We start from the raw sequence: 21,104 nt of genomic DNA, 5'->3' as shown, positions 1-21,104 counted from the left end.
TTTTAATCCCAGTCTTCCTATGGCTTTGCCTGGAAATTCCACATTGCTATAAGCATTTAAAAATACATATGACACCATGGGTGGTAAAAAATAAAAACAAAGCAGACAAAGTGACTGGGCATGCTTTTTTATATTTTAGGCCTTGGGTCCGTACATAATCATAGTGTAAACATTTACTGCGCCAACGCTCTGCTTCTTATTTACCACTACAAGATTTTCAGAGGTTTCAACAGACTAAACTACTTTGAGGTGTTTTTGCATCCTTCCTGTCTGGACATCCCACATGTTTTCTGTCTCGCTGAATGTGTTTGTGAAATTCCTTTTTTTGTTTTCTAGTGATTTATGAGTTCTTTGACTGCATGTCTGACATGTTTACATGCTAACAACCATACAAAACAAAACCATTTAAAATGTATGTTGTTTGTGATATTTTGACTTATGTCAGTTGTTAACCCATTCTCTGCGATTACATCTTCAAATAAAAAAAATAAAAAAGTAAGAATACCACCCAATTAATTGGTTGTGTGTTCTCTTCTTCGTGTGTGCAACCTCCTAATTGCCTTTTTCAAAACAACCAAACACATCTTAAATGGATTGTTTGGACCGGATCTCCAAATCCTTGACGAGTAAGCATCCTGCTTGCATGCTTTCTCTATTATTCAGACACAATGTATGGTATCAACATGCCTAAATAATGTATAGGTTACACTCATTCTTATGCATTTCTTCATAGATTTACCAGTTAAATGCTTTGAACATGCACGATTTTGACTGTTTGTTAAAGATGTACCAGCTGGAACAGCAGATCTCACAGACTGCCTCTCTGTTCACATCCTGTTATATTCTTATGGCAACTCCTATTAGGGGTTTTAAGACTATAAGTTGTCTTTTTATCTTGTATCTCATGTAACACATCCACAAACACACCAACTAGATCTTAATAACCTTGTATACAGGTGCTGGAGAACAGAACATGTCTGTCAATCACAACAATTAAGAACAGCTGTAATTGGGTGCTTAATATTTTAATTTCTTTGAAGCCTAATGTGATTGCTTTCTGATTTTCACACATTTGGTTATTTAACTCTTCAACTTTCATACATCAAAAGTCACAATTCCCAAACTCAAGCTGCTTTATCTTCACAAAACCTTTCCTCTTCAAAATAGTCTGCTGACAGGAGAATCAGAGACAAACAGTCTTCCCTTTCCGCAATCTCAGATTCTCATACATGTATTTGAGTTTTGGCGACGCACGATGAGCCCCAGGGATTATTGTCATAGCCAACCCCAATATTATAGAATTACAGTCAGACAGAGCGACTCCTGGTGCTGCGCGGACAATTACTCTGCGGCCTGGATCTCAGTGGAAAAGCTGCATTAGAGAAAACCCTCAGTCTATCAGATGCTGGAAAACAGGAAAGTGTCGGCAGATAATGTGTCAATACCAACCAAAGTAATCAGGAGGGCTCAGAGAGGGTCTGGATGGGCTTTATTAGACGGTTCCTCTCCAAGAAGAAATACAACACCAATGGGTTTTTGCTCAATGTGCACACGCTCAGGCCAAAGACGCATTTTTGTTTTAACACTTTAAGGAAAGATATTTGCGGGATTACTTTGGGAGATCTGGGTTAATGTTATCAGAGAACGTCTTCAAAGATTTTCTAAATCCCCAGGAAATATCAGAGTAAAACCAAACTTTCATATTAGATTTCTGAGGGAAAAAGTTAGATGGCTCTTTGGCTTCTTCATCTAAAGACGTTTGTGAGCAGTGTGTAGCTCTCTCTTGTGGATGCTCCATGATGTACAGCACATGTGTCACACTCAAGGCTCGGGGGCCAAATCAGGCCCTTGGTGGATTTAATTTCGGCCCGCAGGATAATTTTGAATGACTATTAAATCTGGCCCGCCGGTATATTGCACACACATTCACTCAATCCTGAAGGTTTCCTCCGCTCAGAGCCTGACCCCAAACATTGATGAACTTGCACCCAAGATGAGATGCCAAGTATCTGCTTGAACTAGCATCACAGAGCAGCATACTGAGTTTCAATGGATGTTTCCTTCTACACTTTCTTTCTTGCGACAACAGGGCATGTTTGGTTTTTTCTTTGAGGGAAATAGTTTTTTTGCAGCTGTTGATGGCCTGTGGAAAAATGTAATCCTAAGAAATGACTGCAGATAGAGCCATAAGAAATGAATGCAACTGATTATTTAATGTTTAATGTTGTTTTTATAGGCAATAATTTAAGCTTTGTTAGTTCCAGGTTTAATATGTGCAATAAGTTCATTTCAATACGTTTTGCAATAAACATTGAACCAGTTCGGCCCTCGACTAGAACCCATTTTTTTATTTTGGCCCACTGTGTATTAGAGTTTGACACCCCTGATCTACAGTGTAGATTCTACACTGTCAGATCAGACTCCACACTGAGAAGTGAGCTGCCTCCATCTTGTGGTGAATGTTGTATCCTACAAAACAACCCTGAATATTTCAAGGATTGCCAATACTACTAAAAGAAGCTCAAGGGGGCAGTGTGCCTCCACAAGTCATCTTTACCACACAGTACTTGAGCAAGCGAGATGTTCATGGTTTGCAGTTACAAAGGGCGTCCTTATGACTGATTCCAAGTCATTTAATCTCAGTGGAAGGTAAAACACTAATTAAGTAGTTTGGAAGTCTGGTAATTATAAATTATAATTAGTATAAACTTAATTTGATAAGGTAAATCCAAATTAGTTTAAAATCTAATTCAAGGTGGACCTTTATCTCTGCATAAATAGGACCAAACTAATTAAAAACGTGATTAAGATAAGCAACCTTTTAATAAGTTAAAGATGTGTTTTTTTAAATAAAGAAGTCTATAAATCTTATAATGTATGTATGAGACACTTGGAAACGTTTGGCATTTTGAAACCAATGCCGTAGCGATTAAATTGCTTGATGTAATGTAGTGTACATTTGTTTAATTAATCATTTTAAAGGAGGAACAATGTTTAGAGGACATGATGATGATCCCAAGCCAGTCAATCAACACTGATTATTTATCTAATAAAAATGTGGTCTACTCAAGCACCAGGTGACAAATCGGTTTGACTCAGATATCGTCTTTATATTAATAATAGGTTTCAGTTGATTTGTCACTGGTTTGTTCAGGTGTCCTTGCAGGTGGACTGGTGGGTGGGGCTGTCTCCTCAGTGCAACACCTGGACCCACAGCTTCTCACGCTCTATAAAAGATGCCCCATCTCTGCCCTATAGATGACTTCTGTGTGTGAGTGTGTTGAATTTAGATTTGTTTACCATTTCATTAAAGGTCCCATGTCATGCTTTTCTGGTTATTACCCGTCCCCTTGTGTGTTATGCAGTGCAGTTGCTAGTGGAGCCCATGGTGGAGCCTCGCAGATGGGGGTGCTGCAGCCCCCTCATCACCCGCGTCCATTCGTGATGTCTCGCTGGCTCCGAGAAGCAGGAAATTACACCAGTAACACAGCTCACAATGTCCGCTCCTCACAGCAGCGAGCCGGGCAACGTCCCGCCAACACGGCACCCAGACCCCACGCAGCATTCTCATCTGTCATTTTCTGGTTGCTAACTAACGCCATTGTAACACATAATCACTGATGTTCCGCTGTAACGGTGGTGGACTCATCAGAACAGAGCGGGCGAGCTGACCAATCAGGGCACAGTGGGCTCACAGGGAGTTTAGGACAGAGTGAATACACATACTATACAGAGATGCTGTATGAGAAACCAATGTGAGTTTGGAAAATTGCACAATGTAAATCTATTCTAGTAGACCTCAACAATGGAATTATGATCAGTAGAAATGGCCATGACATGGGACCTTTAACTGTTTGTTCAGGGCCTCATATCATTAGACGTATATTTCCTGTGCAAAACAGGTTCTCTGGGGGGCCCATCGTCATGAGGACTTTCTAGTTAAAGCCAGGCTGTCTGTCTCCCTGCTCTCTTGCCCAAGCCCATCCACCCTCCCCTTTCCCCAGACCTGTCATCCTCCAACCTTCCACTAGATGTCCTCACTGACATCCTCTCCCAACTTCACACCTGTTGCCACTCTTCTCATCAGTCCTGCAGTTTGTAACCTTCACCCCTTTCCCACCCTCACTCTTCTGTGCCACTTAAAGACCCATACAGTAGATGTAAAGCTGTTAAATGTTTATAATTCACATACATCTTTGACTTAATGGTTGTTAAGAAAATGTTCAATGAGTTTGGCTGATCCATCAGAAGACAAGGTATGAGTGTATGAACATTTAACTCTGACCTCACTGACTTTAAAAAGGTATATTTATACATATGATGTTTCTCTAACATCTGAATTGTTTAGTTTAACATTAATGAATGAAGACCAAAACATTGAAAAAAGTGTCATCAGTTTGGTTTAGTTGAGTCTCGCGATCCGGCAGTATTCTCTTTCTCCTTTATTTGGTTCTTCACTGTATAATACTGCCATGTCAGAGCTGGATTAAGAACAACTTTAAAGCAACACTTTCTCCTCTAATCAAATGTAAAATTATGAACTCTGTTGAGTAGAGTTGTGTTTGTTAATACTAAAACCAATCATTCTATAGGGATGTATTACTTAAACAGCTATCATTTATTTGGATGATAAACACATTTGTGCTTTAGGGTTATTCGGTTCTTTCTTTTTTATGAATACAGTGGAACTAACCTACTCACCACTTCCCTTTTTAAAAAGGATATGAAAAAAACAAGGCAACTATTTTGCCTTTTTCATGTACGTTGAATACATAATTGACATAATGTTAATACAATAATGATAGAATGTATTTTGTAGTTTGGTTGGTTCCTTTTTTTGAACCACCAGCTAAAGGATACATTTGCTTTTCGTTATTTTTAAATCTAGACAATTTGTATATTCCTCATTACAATTTCCATGAGGCATTTAACTGAATAATAATGAAAAAATGTGTCGGTCTTCTTTCTGTGAGAAGTATTGTGTTTTAAATGTCTGATAGTAACCATATGACTCTAAACTATCTGTTGAATATCAAATCACAATCTTTTATTACCTAAATGTATAAAGCTTTTTATTATCTTCATCTTTACTTTGGATAGAATGTAAGCATTGAAGATGAATTTGTTTAGTTTCACATGTGAGACAAACAAAAAACTGATATCATAACAGTTATTATTGCAGTCTGAGTCAGTCTTTGTTTACAAAAGTTTAAAGATCCCAGCATTAGTCCCTCAGAGAACATGAGAGCAGCAGCAGTGTGTTGTGTCTCTCCGGGACTTTTTGACAGGGGAAACATTTGGGAACCACTGACCCACTGTCTGGTGGCTGAGGTAGAACATGACCACACCCCCTGTTACTCAGTGTGTGTCTATTGGCTGCTGGGAATGATCTAGAGCCTGGATGTGGCTGCTGTCAAGGGTTTATACTATTAAAACTCCCCCAAGTCCTCCATCCTCCCTGACACTTGTTGCTGCGGCGAGCACCACCTGAACCGCTTCAGTTTCCTTTGGGATTTCCCGTGGGGAGTGATGAACTCCATCGACCCCCAGTCCCACCACCAGCACCACCACACCTCCCCTACCGTCGGCTCTCTCCCACCCAAAGGCGCCCAGGAGGCCCCGGACATGGCCGCTGTGTACTGCGATAACTTCAGCAGTATGTACCACCAGCAGAGCCTCCAGGGCACACAGAGACCCTCCGGATACGGCCTCGGAGATTACGCATCGTCTCCAAACCCGTACCTGTGGCTCAACGGACCGGGTGTGAACTCCTCTGCGTCTTACCTGCACGGCAACAACTCGGCGTCCTTCATCCCGCCCTCCTACGGCTCGCAGCGGCAGTTCATAACAAACTCACCTGGATTCGGAGGGCCCGACCTGGGCTGGCTGTCCATCGCCAGTCAGGAGGAGCTGCTGAAGCTCGTGCGGCCGCCTTACTCCTACTCTGCGCTCATAGCCATGGCCATCCAGAATGCGCACGAGAAGAAGCTGACCCTGAGTCAGATCTATCAGTATGTCGCAGAAAATTTCCCCTTTTATAAGAAGAGCAAAGCCGGCTGGCAGAACTCGATCCGGCACAACCTGTCTCTGAACGACTGCTTCAAGAAAGTGCCGAGGGACGAGGACGATCCAGGTACAGTGAACGCACCATGGGAAATGTTATTATGTGCAATATGCTGCATTTTGGTACAGTTTAATCACCTGGGAGATTCAGAGTGGTTTAATTAGAGGGTAATTTAGGAAGAAGAATTACAGTGACGTTATTACTTAAATCTTGTAAATGACGAAAACGTTATCATGCTTTTCGTTTAGCCTTTATAATGATGCGTGTGGTCCAAAAGGTCTTAGCAATACTAAATTACATTACATTTTCCTAACATAAATTGATACTGTCTGGTAATCTTCTAATTTATTTTTAAAAGGAACACGTTTTAAAATATTACAGAAGTAGATATTGCAGCCGCTGTACAATTATAAACTAATACAAAGTAAGTACAATATTTCTAAAGATTCATTAAAATGTTGTAAACGTATTTATATTGTGTTTTCTTAAAAGTTTTACCAGAATTTAAAGTATTCTTTTTCTATGAATTGTGCATGTATTGTCCTAAAATATGTCTGCATTTTAGTTTTAAGTCCTAACCTGTACATGATTGTGGACTATAATGACAAGGTGCTATGTATTAATTATTGTTTCCTTAAATGGACTGCAGAGAGTAATCTGCCTTCAAAGAAACATTTGATAACAATTCAAATACATTTTGAAATAAAGAATAGAAGTTTGTTCTGACAGATTGCTTAAATTCTCGAACCAGTTTGTTAATTTATATCTCGACAGAAAAAAGCTTATGAAGGTTAAAACCAGAGTAAACATATTGTTGTATTTTATATATGGCATATACATTAGACGTATAAGGTCCCACAACTTCCACCATCGAATACTGATATTGTCAAGTTCTAATATTTATTGTGTTTCATCTTCAATTACAGGAAAAGGAAATTACTGGACGTTGGACCCGAACTGTGAAAAGATGTTTGACAATGGAAACTTTCGCAGGAAACGGAAAAGACGCTCAGATCCGAGCAGTGCAGGAGGAGCAGCTGCGGCAGCGGGGGCCACAAAAGTGGAGGACGGCAGGCCGGCGGTGGGGCCCTCAATGAAGCCTTCAGACAGTCCTCAGCTCCTGGGGCCACCCTCTCCGGAGATGGAGCCAATGAATGAGAGCCACAAGAGCTCATCGTCCTCTTCGCCGCCCGGACTGTCCTCAGCCGCTCCGTGTTTTAACAACTTTTACAGCAGCATGTCGACGCTCAGCTCGGGGGGCCCCAGCCGGCAGGGGTCCCTTAGTTTGGTGAACGAGCTGTCAAACAGGAACATTACGGCCCTGAGCCCGTACCACCTTAACCACGGAGGGCAGGATACGGGGGCATCGGAGCACGGCGAGGGCCTGCATTTCAACCGTGGAGTGTACTACAACACGTTTGGCGGCGGGCAGGGCGGACAGTTCAACAGCCACTTCTACAACAGCTTCAGTGTCAACAGCCTGATCTACCCCCGAGAAGGGACTGAGCTATAGGGGCTGATTCACCACAACTTCCCCACACTGTTCCAGGGCATTGCTGCACGGTGAATCCCTCTGAAACACAGCCGAGAGGTCAGAGGGCATGCTGGGTAAAGCCGCTTCTCTGCACCATGAACACAACCCTCCCTTCACTGATCACTTCACAGAGATTAGAGTATTTTAGCTAAACTTGATTGAACTTGACAAGCACTCAAACTGTGGAAACACGAGCCGGAAAGTCAAAAGGAAAAACAAGCACTTATCTTTTCACTTTTTTTTGTTATTATATCAAAGCTCATGCTTTGCTATTAATGCCGACAACCACAGAACACTTGGTTTCTTTTGTAATATTTTTTGGGGCGGATACAATGGGAAGGGTTTATATTCCTGTTGTCAAAGCTACGTCATCATGTTTAAGATGTAAATATCCTTAGATATTTTTGCCAAATCTAGTCCATATTACTTTAGGGTGGCCAAATTATTACATGTGTTGACACTATTTATATTCATATTCAACTCAAGTCTGCCAAAGTTGCCTTTGCGAGACCGCCTTTACCTCAACAACAATCATATGAGATGACAGAGTCCTGAAGGGTTCACCTGTACATTTACAGTTTCCAAATGCAGTAACAATTGATTTAATACTAATATGATCCGAGATGGGGCTTGCCTTATTTTTATATCCTCCATGTTGAATGAAAACCACAGCACTAAGGCTCTTGTAAATACATGTGGACTTTATAAATGTGTATTTTTGTAAATTATGAAAAATAGTTTGTGACTATTTATGCTATTTATGCTAATAGACATTTTGTTCCCTACTGTCTGAACATAGCTTGATTAAATCAGAAGTGAATTACTTTAGCTTACAAAAATGCGCCGAAAACAGTATCACTAAAACTCAGATGTCATAAATCTATATATATTAAAAACGATATGCTATATCATGGTTTCTCTCAGGATTCAGTGTGACAATCATTGAATTGCTTTTGTATCTATTTTTGTCTTTTTTAAAAATCTTTATACAGTACATACAGCTTACAGGCAGTTTTCACTGTGACTATAAATAAATATCATGTGATCTCTATTGTATTGTCATGAATCATTTTCAAATAGGTCATCAGCGTATTAAGGGCTTCATTATCATTTGAATGCATACCCATACATTTACTTTAATCTCGTATTGAATTACTTCTACTCCATTTCAGCTCAATGTAGCCTCTTACAGTCTGTAAACACAACGAAAAGCTGCATGAGTTCGTTTTTTTCCTGTAGGCCTTCACTTTATTTTATTTGATCAACTAAGGGACCCTGTTCTCCAGAAACATGTTAACAAGTACATATTTTATTGCTGCATAATTTAAATCACAGAGCAGGTTTTACAACTACATTTCTCAGTATTTATAATCCAGTCCCATATTTTTCAAGCTCTATACTGTCTCACACTTTTCATTATTACATTTCATTACATGTCACTTGTTAGACGCTTTTATCCAAAGCGACTTACATACTCAATACTGTGGGCAATCCCCACAGGAGCAATTTGGGGTGAAGTGTCTTGCCCAGGGACACAACGACATGCTGACTGCAGTGGGGTTTGAACCTGAGACCCCCTGATCTGAACAACAACACACAACCCACTGCACCACACGCCTCCCATTATGATGATGATTTAAGACCAAGTTCACCTCCAACTACAACAATGTTCATGTGCCTGTGTTTTGTTCCAGTAAGTCTAATTCTCTGACAGATCAGTGATTAGTGTTTGAACATGTTACAGGTTACTCCAGTAAGGAAACCTTGTTGCTATAAAACATATAAAGAATAATTAACATTTTGTGTTACTTAGTTTGACTGTTGCTGGGAAGTGGGATCTATTCTACACACACTGGTCGTCCCCCAAAAGGAAATCTGTTAGGACAAAATGCCTGTGAATGATAGCAGGTCAAAAGAGCATCTCTGTAAAAATTGAGAAATACATTTTTTATCTCAACAATGATTTATTTTACAGGTCAATACATTTTTTAAATAATTTCCTGTCATTCATAACAAATGAGTGGGGAAATGAGGACAGGGTTCGCTTTGTACACTTCCGTTTAATTAATTCGAATGAATCGTCTTTTCTTTAGCGGTCAGTGGGTCATCTTTGACTGAAAGAATGGGAATTATTTTCTAAAAGAAAACACGAGACATATTGAGAGCAAAGATTTGAATAATAAATTCATATTTATGTAGGTAAAACGTGAGCATTTTTCTCAAGGAAACTCTATTTTTGCTCTATTACAATTGTATTAAAAATATCCTTAGTTCCTTATTTTTAAATAAATATATGTAACTCAACAAATGACATCCTCAACAATTGTTTGGTTCTTCGGGTAACTTTGAGGCAATCCCTTTATCAGAGAATATATCTTATTTGTTATGAAAACAAAATCATAGCATGGTGTCCTCCAACATGTCCTCTATTGCCACAGGCGGAGACGAGTTATGCCGGGAGAGTCTTCGGCAAAAATCAAGGGAGAAATCTCAAGTTTGGATCCGAGCCAAGCTCCCTGCAAAGACACCACAGTTGACAGACATCTTGATTCAGAAAACAGTGAAACAATAGAGCCATTGTCCCTGCTCCTTCACGCCAATCCCCATGTATCAATTAGGGACTCTCTGAACAGAGGTGAAGATATCCCCCTTACCCCGACGGGGTTTAAGCATCTCTTTTGTCTCCATTCTCCGACAGTGTTTGCTCCAAATTGATAGGAGGCCATTTTGCTTTGTTCCTGCAAAGGAACGACACATCCCTCAGAAGATATTTGCCACCCATCTTGCAGATTAGGGACAATGATTGTATCATTTATTTAGATGTCACAATTTATGATTCACACCATTCAGTTGTTCAAGGTATTTACAGTGTCATGCCATGAAATTGATATGATAGTACGATAGTATGAAAGTCTGTTTTGGCCCTAATTTAAATACACCATCAAGGTTCAAGGTTCTTTATTTTGTCATACGAACGTAGCTACAGTGTAGTTATGCCGATGTATCTTATAATCTTAGGTCACAGGCTTCTCCAACAGTGCAACACAATAACACAGATAAACAGAAAAATATAGTGCAAGTAAATAGTAAATACAAAAAGAAAAATAGCTTGAAAAAGTGCAATAAGAGTCTATATGCAAGTTATTGTTTGAACCATGTTTAATTACTCATTGTGACTTACAAATTAGAGTCTCTTCATAAATAATGCTTCGTAGCCATTAAGTACTGTTGTGATTTAATGTGTAGGGAGTCAGAATAAAGACAGTTACCATTTAAAATTAATATTTGTATTGGTCATTAAAAAAGGTTGTATGTTCTGGTCTATCACGACTCAATCTGACTCTCGATGTTGAAATCGGTTGCATAATTTGCACAGGCGTTTCAAAACTTTTCCACTTTGGCAGACTGCACCAATGCTGTCCTGTGAATGGGACGACTGTTCAAGGGGTGACTGTATACTGAAGGCTCATGTCCTTAAACGACCCCACAGGACCCCCTAACCCAAATTGTTCCTGTGATAATGGACAGAGGACAGGGGACGCCTCGCTAATGAGAAGCATCTTATGGCGCACAGAAAGCAACGGTTCGGTCCTGTCACGTGAAGGGCCGGGGATCAACTTCATCAAATCTCTCCGACGGGGATATTAAATAAGGACAGCAGAGTGATGTGCTTTCAGACTACTGGTTCATTTCAGGACACGGGCCAAATTATATCATGATTTGTTGTTTTCAGATTATTTCTTTGACTAAATGTCGAAAAAGACTAAACAAAAGCTTTAGCAAAATTCTCAAAAAATGCAACCGGGACAAACTTTACATCAAGCTTGTTTCAATCAGAGCAAGATGTTGTGTTTGAACTTCACATCCCAAAACCATTTATCTCCATTGCTTGTATGTGCACATTCAGCACAATCATGTTAAAATCAACGGACTGATTTTTATTATTTTATTACCTAAGCAATAAGATCCAACATTGGGGAAAAGATAAACAAGAATTGAATGATGTTTCAGAAACTGTTTGAGGATCTCTGTTCATGTTTTTGTCACATCCTGTTGATGGACTAGTGACCCTGACTGACTCCCAGGTGTCTCAACTGGGAGGAATGAGATGCTTTGTCTGCTGCAGTTTGTGATTTAGTCTCAGAAAATGATGGATAGCTTTACACTCAAATCTACTTTATTCAACTCTTAGAGGGTTAGGTCAGCAGGTTAGAGAAGAATCCTTCGGTCATATTAAAAAAGCATTTTCCAATTTGTTGAGCTGCAGTCACCTGCATGAAACGCAATGCAAGTAGGCCAACAACTAAATGCTATTTATTTATATTTGAGAACCGTTGTTGCATGTCACTCTTTTTTACGTCACATTTGTAATAAATAAAATATTTTTTTATTTTTCTACTCATACATTTTCAAGTGACTTTGTACATTACTGCTTTATGTGTGAATAAAATAGACCCAATGTACTCCAACAATGGGGTTTGAACAGCTGTGGAGGTAGCATTCAGATCCCCATTTGTAAGTATTAAGCACAATACCATATTTTAGACCAAGTAAAGTCTTGGGTTTAAAAATGTGACTTAAGGGTACAAAGTATTATCCACAAATCATGGTTACAAAATAACTCTTTGTGTACACAGTTTAAGTATCTGTGTTGTTTAGTTTACCAGCCTCTGTCATAAACTGTTAAAACAAGAGAAACAGTCAAGAAGCAGAAGATTAAGAGTGTGTGTGTGTGTGTGTGTGTGTGTGTGTGTGTGTGTGTGTGTGTGTGTGTGTGTGTGTGTGTGTGTGTGTGTGTGTGTGTGTGTGAGAGAGAGAGAGAGAGTGTGTGTGTGTGTGTGTGTGTGTGTGTGTGTGTGTGTGTGTGTGTGTGTGTGTGTGTGTGTGTGTGTGTGTGTGGTGTGTGTGTGTGTGTGTGTGTGTGTGTGTGTGTGTGTGTGTGTGTGTGTGTGTGTGTGTGTGTGTGTGTGTGTGTGTGTGTGTGTGTGTGTGTGTGTGTGTGTGTGTGTGTGTGGTGTGTGTGTGTGTGTGTGTGTGTGTGTGTGTGTGTGTGTGTGTGTGTGTGTGTGTGTGTGTGTGTGTGTGTGTGTGTAGGAAAACATCTTGATGGGTTGTGTCCGAGAAGGCAGAGATGGGGGGCCTGGTTGTGAGGGTTGATCGCAGGGTGGCTCGGGGGGGGTCTTGAGTTTGATTTGATCCTGGAAGGCTCAATTAAGTGGTTCGTTTACCCCTCGTGTGGAGCTGGTGAATTGAAGCCAGGTCAGCTCCGGGTTGAGGTGTTGTTCATTATTTTTCCGCCTGTCGGATCCCATGAGCGGCCGCTGGAGACGGTGGCTGCTCGGCGGCCGAGGAGCAAAGGGCCAGCCGGTGGGGTACGTCAAACACACTCAAAGCCTCTCCCCTTGCCTGGGGGATTATGACCAACAAAGCATGTCCCACACCTGCACCGGCCAGCACAATGGAAACTCTGCGGGCCAATGGAGACGCAGGGAGAGAGCAGTTATTAGAGTCCCCCACCAATGAAATGGATTACATTAACCCCTTCAGTTGTTCTTCCTCCCGGAGCTTAAACATTGAACTGACAGACTCCACATCCAATTGAGAAAAAAATCCCGGTAACACTTTGTTACATCAGCTTTATTCCGGTTTATCCAATAGGGAAGCATTGTGTCTCCACTGTTAAACCATGTGATGACTTGGTGAAGTGTTGTAAAGTTGTACTGAAACTTTAACCAGTGGGTTTTACTAACAGTAGGCTATTGTTGTTGATTGTACAGTGGCCTACTGAAGCAAGTCAGCAAGAAGACTATGTAAGAATAGGAAACCCTTTTGACCTTCAGGATCGTAATGCAGCTTTTAAGTTACATTCACAAAGAGAAAGCAAACAAGACCTTCATGGTCTACTCAGTTTGAGGATGGAGTAATTTGTTATAGGTCCCCTATTATACTGTTTTTCATCAATATATCATAGGTCTCAGATACAAAACATGTCTCTGAAGTGTTTGCCTCGAAATACCAAACATATCATTGCAGCATCCCATAAACCCCTCTGTTTCAGCCCTGTTTCAAAAGTGCTGATTCTCTGTCTGGTACTTTAGATGAAAATAAGGATTCACTCCCCACGCCCCTCTGGGAGATATTTGGTTAAAAATAACACATTAGCCGCGTTCACACCAAGTACTTTGCCATACTTAGTTCCCAGCACTTAGTTCCCAGCACTTAGTTCCCAGCACTTAGTTCCCCTATGGATTGGCTTCAGTTGAAGCTGCCCCAACTCTGGGGACTTCCGGCCGGGGACTTCGAGTAAATCGCCAGAACGCCGACACCTCCTCATCTCCACCGCACCCATGTTTTATTTTGTGTTGCCATAAATTCGTCTCTCTGCGTTTCTGCGCTGGGCGAATGCTAATGCTAATAATGCTAATGCGAGGATAATAAAATGGCGGCTCTCCAAAACATTTCAGAGTTTTACGAGGCGTGGTTTGCAATTTGCCCAGCCAATCAGAACTGGGGCACTTTTTTTCCCCCAGGAGAGTACCACCTCTCAGCAGGCACTAAAAATGGGTGGGGGGGGAGTTCCCAGCACTAAGTAGCCTACTCTTTTTGGTGTGAACACGACATAAGGGGTACTAACGGAACTAAACGGGAAAAGTACGGGGAAAAGTACTCCGATGTGAACGCCCATGGTGGTGGTGGGGTTATGGTATGGGCAGGCGTATGTTATGGACGACGAACACAGGCCACTCGATTCACAACATTACCCTAACCCTAACCCTCACACCAGATACTGACTGGTTTTCGGACCCCCCCAGACCCCCCAATAAAGCAAAACTGCACGTTTCAGAGTGGCCTTTTATTGTGGCCAGCCTAAGGCACACCTGTGCAATAATCATGCTGTCTAATCAGCATCTTGATATGCCACACCTGTGAGGTGGGATGGATTATCTCGACAAAGGAGAAGTGCTCACTATCACAGATTCTTTCAGATTTGTGAACAATATTTGAGAGAAATGGTTATTTTGTGTATATAGAAAATGTTTTAGATCTTTGAGTTCATCTCATGAAAAATGGGAGCAAAAACAAAAGTGTTGCATTTATATTTTTGTTCAGTGTAAATGGATCAGGACAAAAAGTGAGAGAATCTTTTTTCCTGAAACTTTCAGAGTCTCTTTACACAGAGGGGACACATGTTGATGTATAAAATACATGAACAAGTGCATTTTGCATAATAGGTGACCTTTAAAGAAGTCAGGTGTCCGACCACTATAGGATATTCAAGTGATACGCCATATTTATATAAACATAATAAGTGGCCTTAAGATTTGTAGTTTGGGTCATTTGGATTCATGGGGAACGGAGGGTGACAATTGTGACATGTTTTTTTTAAGTACATCTTTGGGAAAGTTATGCATTTCTGTGGATAGTCAAAATATAGAGATGTCAGAAAACTAAAGTTGAAATTCAGATTGACATGCAACAAATCCCAAACTCAGGACGTAGCTGTTCATTATCTGTAACCACTAGGCAAGGTCAAGTTGTGTCGTGAAAAAAATACACAAAACATCCAAAGAAACTCATTCCAAAACTTTATTCCTAAAAACAACAGTATGCTAAATACATTTTAGTTTCCTTACACATGTGCCTTCCCAGCATCATTAGTATCTTCTGGCATAACATTTGTTTGGACATGGTGATGCCATGCTGCAATATTAAGATCTGTAGCTCCTGACTTGAACATTTTCAACATAATATTAAATGAGTAAATTAAGTAACCTTCTTTGAAAGAACAATGCAGGTGCAGTATATTAATGTTTGTTAGGTGTGAGTAGGCCTGAGAGGTATAGGTGCTTTGTCCATTTGCTCAAGAAGTCTCTATATTGGGCAAATTATAGGCAAGCTGCTCTGTGAATCATAATACAATGGAAATATATGTCTTAAATCCAGAATATGTCATACAGTGTATATTCCTTGCTGTTTTTGGTTTACCATGATCCTTCAATAGGTGCGTTCACACCGGAGTACTTTTCCCCGTACTTTTCCCGTTTAGTTCCGTTAGTACCCCTTATGTCGCGTTCACACCAAAAAGAGTTTAGTGCCGGGAACTTTTACCCCCATTTTTAGTGCCTGCGAATTGCAAACCACGCCCTGTAAAACTCTGAAAAGTTTTTGAAGCCGCCATTGTATTTGCTGGCATTAGCATTATTAGCATTAGCCCCACACACCAACGCAGAGAGACTAATTTATGGCAACACAAAAATGGATGGAGAGATGAGGAGGTGTCGGTGTTCTGGCGATTTACTCGGAAGGCTTCAGTAGAAGCTGCTGGGAGTCCCAGCAGCTTCTACTGAACGTGAACGTGATTGGTACTTAGTGCCCTGGGGTACTAAGTAACGGTGCACTAAGTAACGGGGCACTAAGTAACGGGGCACTAAATGTCGGCAAAGTACTTGATGTGAAAGCGGCTAATCTCATTCTTTCTGTAATCTGCTTTGGGTAAGAGCATCATCTGATCATGTCAGTTTCAATTTAAGTGTCATTAACTACACATCAATACTCTGTGTGCTGTATACAGTGCATTATTGGTGTAGATAGGAACATTTAATAATCTCAGTGTCCAATTTCTCTAACTGTATCAACAAATAAACAGCATTGTTTACCCATAACTGTGCAGCGGTACCGCAGCTTGTGAGTGTGTTTGGGGTTTGTTTCAGATGTGTTTTGGAACAACAGAGCAGAAGGATACTCAAATATTTTTTGACGAAGGAGGGTGTCAGTCCCCAGGGAACTTGTCGTGGACGAATTAGACCGAAGCTCAGAGGAATGCATGTCGCTGCCCTCGTCCTCAACCCCCGTCCCCTCCACACACACTCCCTCCTCCTCTCTTTTCTCCTTTAATTGGGCCCGTTTCCTGGCACCTCTCCAGATCACACTGTCACTTTACACTGCGTAATAAGCTATTAGCCCCGGCTGGACCGGGTTAGACCACCACCCCACGCTAATCGACATGGACATGGTCATTGTGTGGGACTGGGACTCAGGACAGCACAGTCCGGCTTTTGTTTTTGCCCGGACCTCAGAGCCCTGGAAGCCCACACCCTGGCTAGCAGAAGCATGAAGGGTGAGGAGGGTGGGAGGTAAACAGAAGGGGAGATCAAGGCGAGGTGAACTCGCTCCCGGTGCCCCCTAGGACACAACAAAACAAACTGTAACACCTTTGGTTCAGTCATCTTGCTTTGGCAAAAATATGACTTTCTGCCACGTCCCAAAAAACTGTTAGAAAATTAACCCACCGCCCCCCCACCTGCAGGAACTACAGTAAAAACTAACAAAGCAAGTCACCTTTAATATATTTGATCCACAACATTTACAAATGTTTGTCAAGAGTTGAAATGTTAATGAACTCCTCAAAAGCTTTAAAGAGAAAAAAGTTGTAGCGAGTATAGTATTTTCAATACATTCTGCTCACATGAAACCGCATTTTTCAGGTATATTTACTTGCTTTTTTAACAAATACCAAATGTTATTTTGGTTCAATAAGAAGACTCTTTATACAACAGTTGCTCAATTTAGTGGAACATTTAAGTGTACACATGCAAAAAGGGCCTTTTAGCATGTGTATTTGACCAGGTACCAAAGCCAATAAACCAAGTTTATTGATGTATTTATAAGGCCTTTAAACAATCTTACTATTAACATTACTGAGGAAACTTGCAAGAATTTGTAGTCATGAAGCAAACAAGTCTCTCCTACTTCACTGATAGTTGACAGAAATATAAACTTATGTTTTTTTCACTTGGCTTTCTCTGATGCTTTAACTTAATTACCTGTTTTTCTCTTTTTATCGTCAAAAATGTTGACAAATATCTTGCCAACCTGGGAAGGTTGACATGCATGACCAGGGAAGTTTCTGCATTATTTTCACATAATTATTTGTGCATGACCAACACCTGCAATGGTACCTCCTCTTGCAGACCTTTTAATGAAAATGTTTTTAATATGAGTGCAGTTTGCTCAGTGCGATGGGATAGGGGAGGGAACCTTCCTAAACCATGTTACATCTCTTGAACAAGTCCTGACACCTCCGGGCAGAAAATGAAGGGGTTAGACGAGGCCTTGGCGCTGCAGCCTGTCTGAGGAGCTAATACTTGCACACAGGCTTGGCAGGGAGGGGGACACAGTCGCATTTCATGTTGGGGATGTACAGACTTCACGCACATCTCTTAGTGTCAATCTTTTTTGCACCAGGAGTAGATTCTGAACTTCTTCTCCTGAATGATTGATATGCAGGGGGATAAATCAAGTGTAAGGAAGTCTGTTGATAGGAACGATCGTTAATTACTCTGCTGGAAAACCAAATAGTGAAGTCTTTTTTTAAGGGTTTTGTGTTTCGGATATCAAAGATGTCAGTGTGTTCATGTGTGTTCAGAGGAATGCTGAGGGCAGGCTGGGACAGAGCTGTGAACAGGTGCATGATGGGGAGTGGATCGGTGTGTGTGTGTGTGTGTGTGTGTGTGTGTGTGTGTGTGTGTGTGTGTGTGTGTGTGTGTGTGTGTGTGTGTGTGTGTGTGTGTGTGTGTGTGTGTGTGTGTGTGTGTGTGTGTGTGTGTGTGTGTGTGTGTGTGGTGTGTGTGTGTGTGTGTGTGTGTGTGTGTGGTTGAATTTTGAAATTGTTAAGAGGTCTTTACTTCTACAACTTGAACAAGACATTGAAGTTTTCCAAACAAACAAGTGTTGTTCATACATATAAAACAAAACGTTCAGATAATTTTACTAACTGTCTTACTTTAACATCTATCTATCTATCTATCTATCTATCTATCTATCTATATCTATCTATCTATATCTATCTATCTATCTATCTATCTATCTATCTATCTATCTATCTATCTATCTATCTATCTATCTATCTATCTATCTATCTATCTATCTATCTATCTATCTATCTATCTATCTATCTATCTATCTAAACCCCCCTTTCCCCTTACACACACACCCTCCCACCCTCTAATCCAGCCCCCTCTGAGCTCAGGGTCCTGGGTAAAGGTTCATCCAGAGGGCGGAATCAGCCTCCATGGCAAAGCAAGAACTGAGGAGGTGGGAGTGTAAAGGGGGAGCATTCAGTATGGTGGGGAGGGTGAGGGGATATGCATGTGCTAGGGTGCATAGAAGGGTTGGGGTGGGGTGCTCAGAATGAGAGAGAGCATAATTCCTGGAGCACGATGGTGGGGTTATGTAGGGTGTGTGTGTCGGGGGTTCAGTGATTCTGAGGTTCCTCACCCATATTTTTCTGGGTTCACTGCTCCGAGCTGCTGCTCAGCACAGACTCTGGAGGGAAAGATGACAACGAGGAAGAATGCAGCTGTCTGAAGTAACACAAACTATTTGAATGTGTCTAAGTGACACGACCCCCTGACCTAATGGGATAAATACAATATTGAAATATTACACGCAGCAGTTTATATGAATTGAAGTGAGTCTTCAAGTCTCTTTTAAAACCTAAAAAGCCCTCCCAACGTACTTACTTGGCCATACCAGGATAAAAGTAAAGCCTTTGGTTTTGCATGTTTAATCCTATAAATTGCATAATAGTTTATTACAAATAACAGTTTTTTGGGATATTCTTTCAAGTGTAACCATTCTCTTCTATTTCTATTCCAAGGTTTGATAATCATCATGACCCTCATGTCATGCTTTAATCAACATCAGCAAAAGTTGTGGAAATTACCATGTATTTATTTTGGTACCACCTGAGTCAAGGTTTCAAGGCAAGCTGAAGGTATAAGGGGAGTGGCAGCTGCAGCAGTGTGTGTGTGTGTGTGTGTGTGTGTGTGTGTGGTGTGTGTGTGTGTGTGTGTGTGTGTGTGTGTGTGTGTGTGTGTGTGTGTGTGTGTGTGTGTGTGTGTGTGTGTGTGTGTGTGTGTGTGTGTGTGTGTGTGTGTGTGTGTGTGTGTGTGTGTGTGTGTGTGTGTGTGTGTGTGTGTGTGTGTGTGTGTGTGTGTGTGAAGGGGGGAAGATCTGGAAAGCCCCCAGTGCAGGTGCAATCCAGGGCCATCCGCGACGCTCCGTCAGCTTTGCACCGGGCCAGCAAGGGGTTCAGACAGGGGGTGGAGGGTGAGATCTAGTCACCCCGCTGGCCTTCTTCTGCGAAGCGGAGCTGGTAATTTGGACAGGAAACTGGATTTGTGCCCATCAGAGCCTGGGCAGCGAGGCGATGAAGCAGCCTCACAGCGGGGGAGAGGGGCTGAACTCAGGATGACCAATATGTTTTCACTCATTCATTCATTCGGCCTTTCCTCAGATTGCCTCCCTCCTCCCTCCTGTTCTCTCAATACTGATCCACTTTTTCTGTTATGATCAGCTTAGTCTGCCTCGACACCTCTGGATGGTCCATCGACTCCATTGTTAACATTGCATACCAGGGGAAATACAGTTTATTTCTGGCTTGGGTTTTAATTAATTTATAGAATAAATTTTAAAAAAAAAGGTTACTTAAAGGGGACCTATCATGCAAAATGCACTTTTGTACGTCTTTTTCACATGAATATGTGTCCCCGGTGTGTCAGGGAACTCACCAAGTGTCAGAAAACACAACCCTCTCTCTTTTCCTCCATACCCAAATCTCTAAAAACGGGGCTGCAACGGATCTGATACAGACTGATCCAGATTTGAAATATCTCTGACGTCAGAAACGAGGAGCTCCGCCAATATGGGCAACTCTCCACCTATCAGGAGGAGGCAGCCACAGCCATTGCCGTTCGAAAGCGCTGGAGACGCTGTAGTACATATGCCAGGCCTGTAGGTGGCGCTGTAGTCTGCCACAAAAGCAGCGAAGAAGACTTCTCAGATTCAGCCCTTGCAAAAACAGGGCTAAAAAGGAGCAAATAGAGCGAAATGAGGCATGGCTAAAATGCATGATCTGTTTGGTATTTTGATAAAAAAACTTCGCAGACATGTTTTATATAGGTATGGCCCTACAATATATATATTGTTTTTAGAGATTTGGGTATGGAGGAAAAGAGAGAGGGTTGTGTTTTCTGACACACCGGGGACACATATTCATGTATAAAAGACGTACAAAAGTGCATTTTGCATGATAGGTCCCCTTTAAGAAAAAATGTTGTTAAATTGAGTTAAAACATACAAAACCCGATGTAATGACCACATCTGTGCTTAAAATGGTGGACTTGAACAGTGGTCTGTCAGTGTTGTTGGGATCAAGAAGTCACAGACACGTCATCCTCATCTATTATGCTGCTCTTTTTGCCTCTATTTTTGCACTCAAACAGAAAAGCTGTGTCGTAGATTCACCTGCCAAGCTTTGTTAGTGTGAGGTCTACATGTGCCAAGGCAGGCACAGCAAGTAATAGAAGGTAATAAAGAACCCCGTAATAGAGCATCGCAGAGGAGGTAATTACAGTGAGGGGTGTCTTTTAAAGGGTTGTTTGTAATGATTCATGGTTGCACAAGTGCAATTTTCATTGTCACTCCCCTCTCATCACTCACTGC

At 41.3% G+C, this 21,104-nt stretch overlaps 1 protein-coding gene across 1 annotated transcript; it reads left to right on the top strand.

Moving 5' to 3' along the window:
* The first annotated feature begins 5,452 nt into the window (after positions 1-5,452).
* Positions 5,453-8,541, top strand: foxi2 (forkhead box I2). Its single transcript, XM_034235465.1, has 2 exons — positions 5,453-6,133; positions 6,991-8,541. Exons 1-2 carry the CDS (start codon positions 5,530-5,532, stop codon positions 7,575-7,577), a joined length of 1,191 nt encoding a protein of 396 aa, XP_034091356.1. The 5' UTR covers positions 5,453-5,529; the 3' UTR covers positions 7,578-8,541.
* The last annotated feature ends 12,563 nt before the right edge of the window (positions 8,542-21,104 follow it).

Source organism: Gymnodraco acuticeps, unplaced genomic scaffold, assembly GCF_902827175.1.
Source record: "Gymnodraco acuticeps unplaced genomic scaffold, fGymAcu1.1, whole genome shotgun sequence".
Classification (NCBI taxonomy): Eukaryota; Metazoa; Chordata; class Actinopteri; order Perciformes; family Bathydraconidae; genus Gymnodraco; species Gymnodraco acuticeps.
The sequence above is the reverse complement of the archived record's forward strand: the minus strand, read 5'-3'. Positions and strand labels throughout refer to the sequence as shown.

Excerpts from the sequence above, each read along its gene's own strand:
- foxi2 (XM_034235465.1), top strand. The coding sequence starts at position 5,530 with ATGAACTCCATCGACCCCCAGTCCCACCACCAGCACCACCACACCTCC. Across the intron at positions 6,134-6,990 it reads GAGGGACGAGGACGATCCAG|GAAAAGGAAATTACTGGACG; the intron begins GTACAGTGAACG and ends CTTCAATTACAG.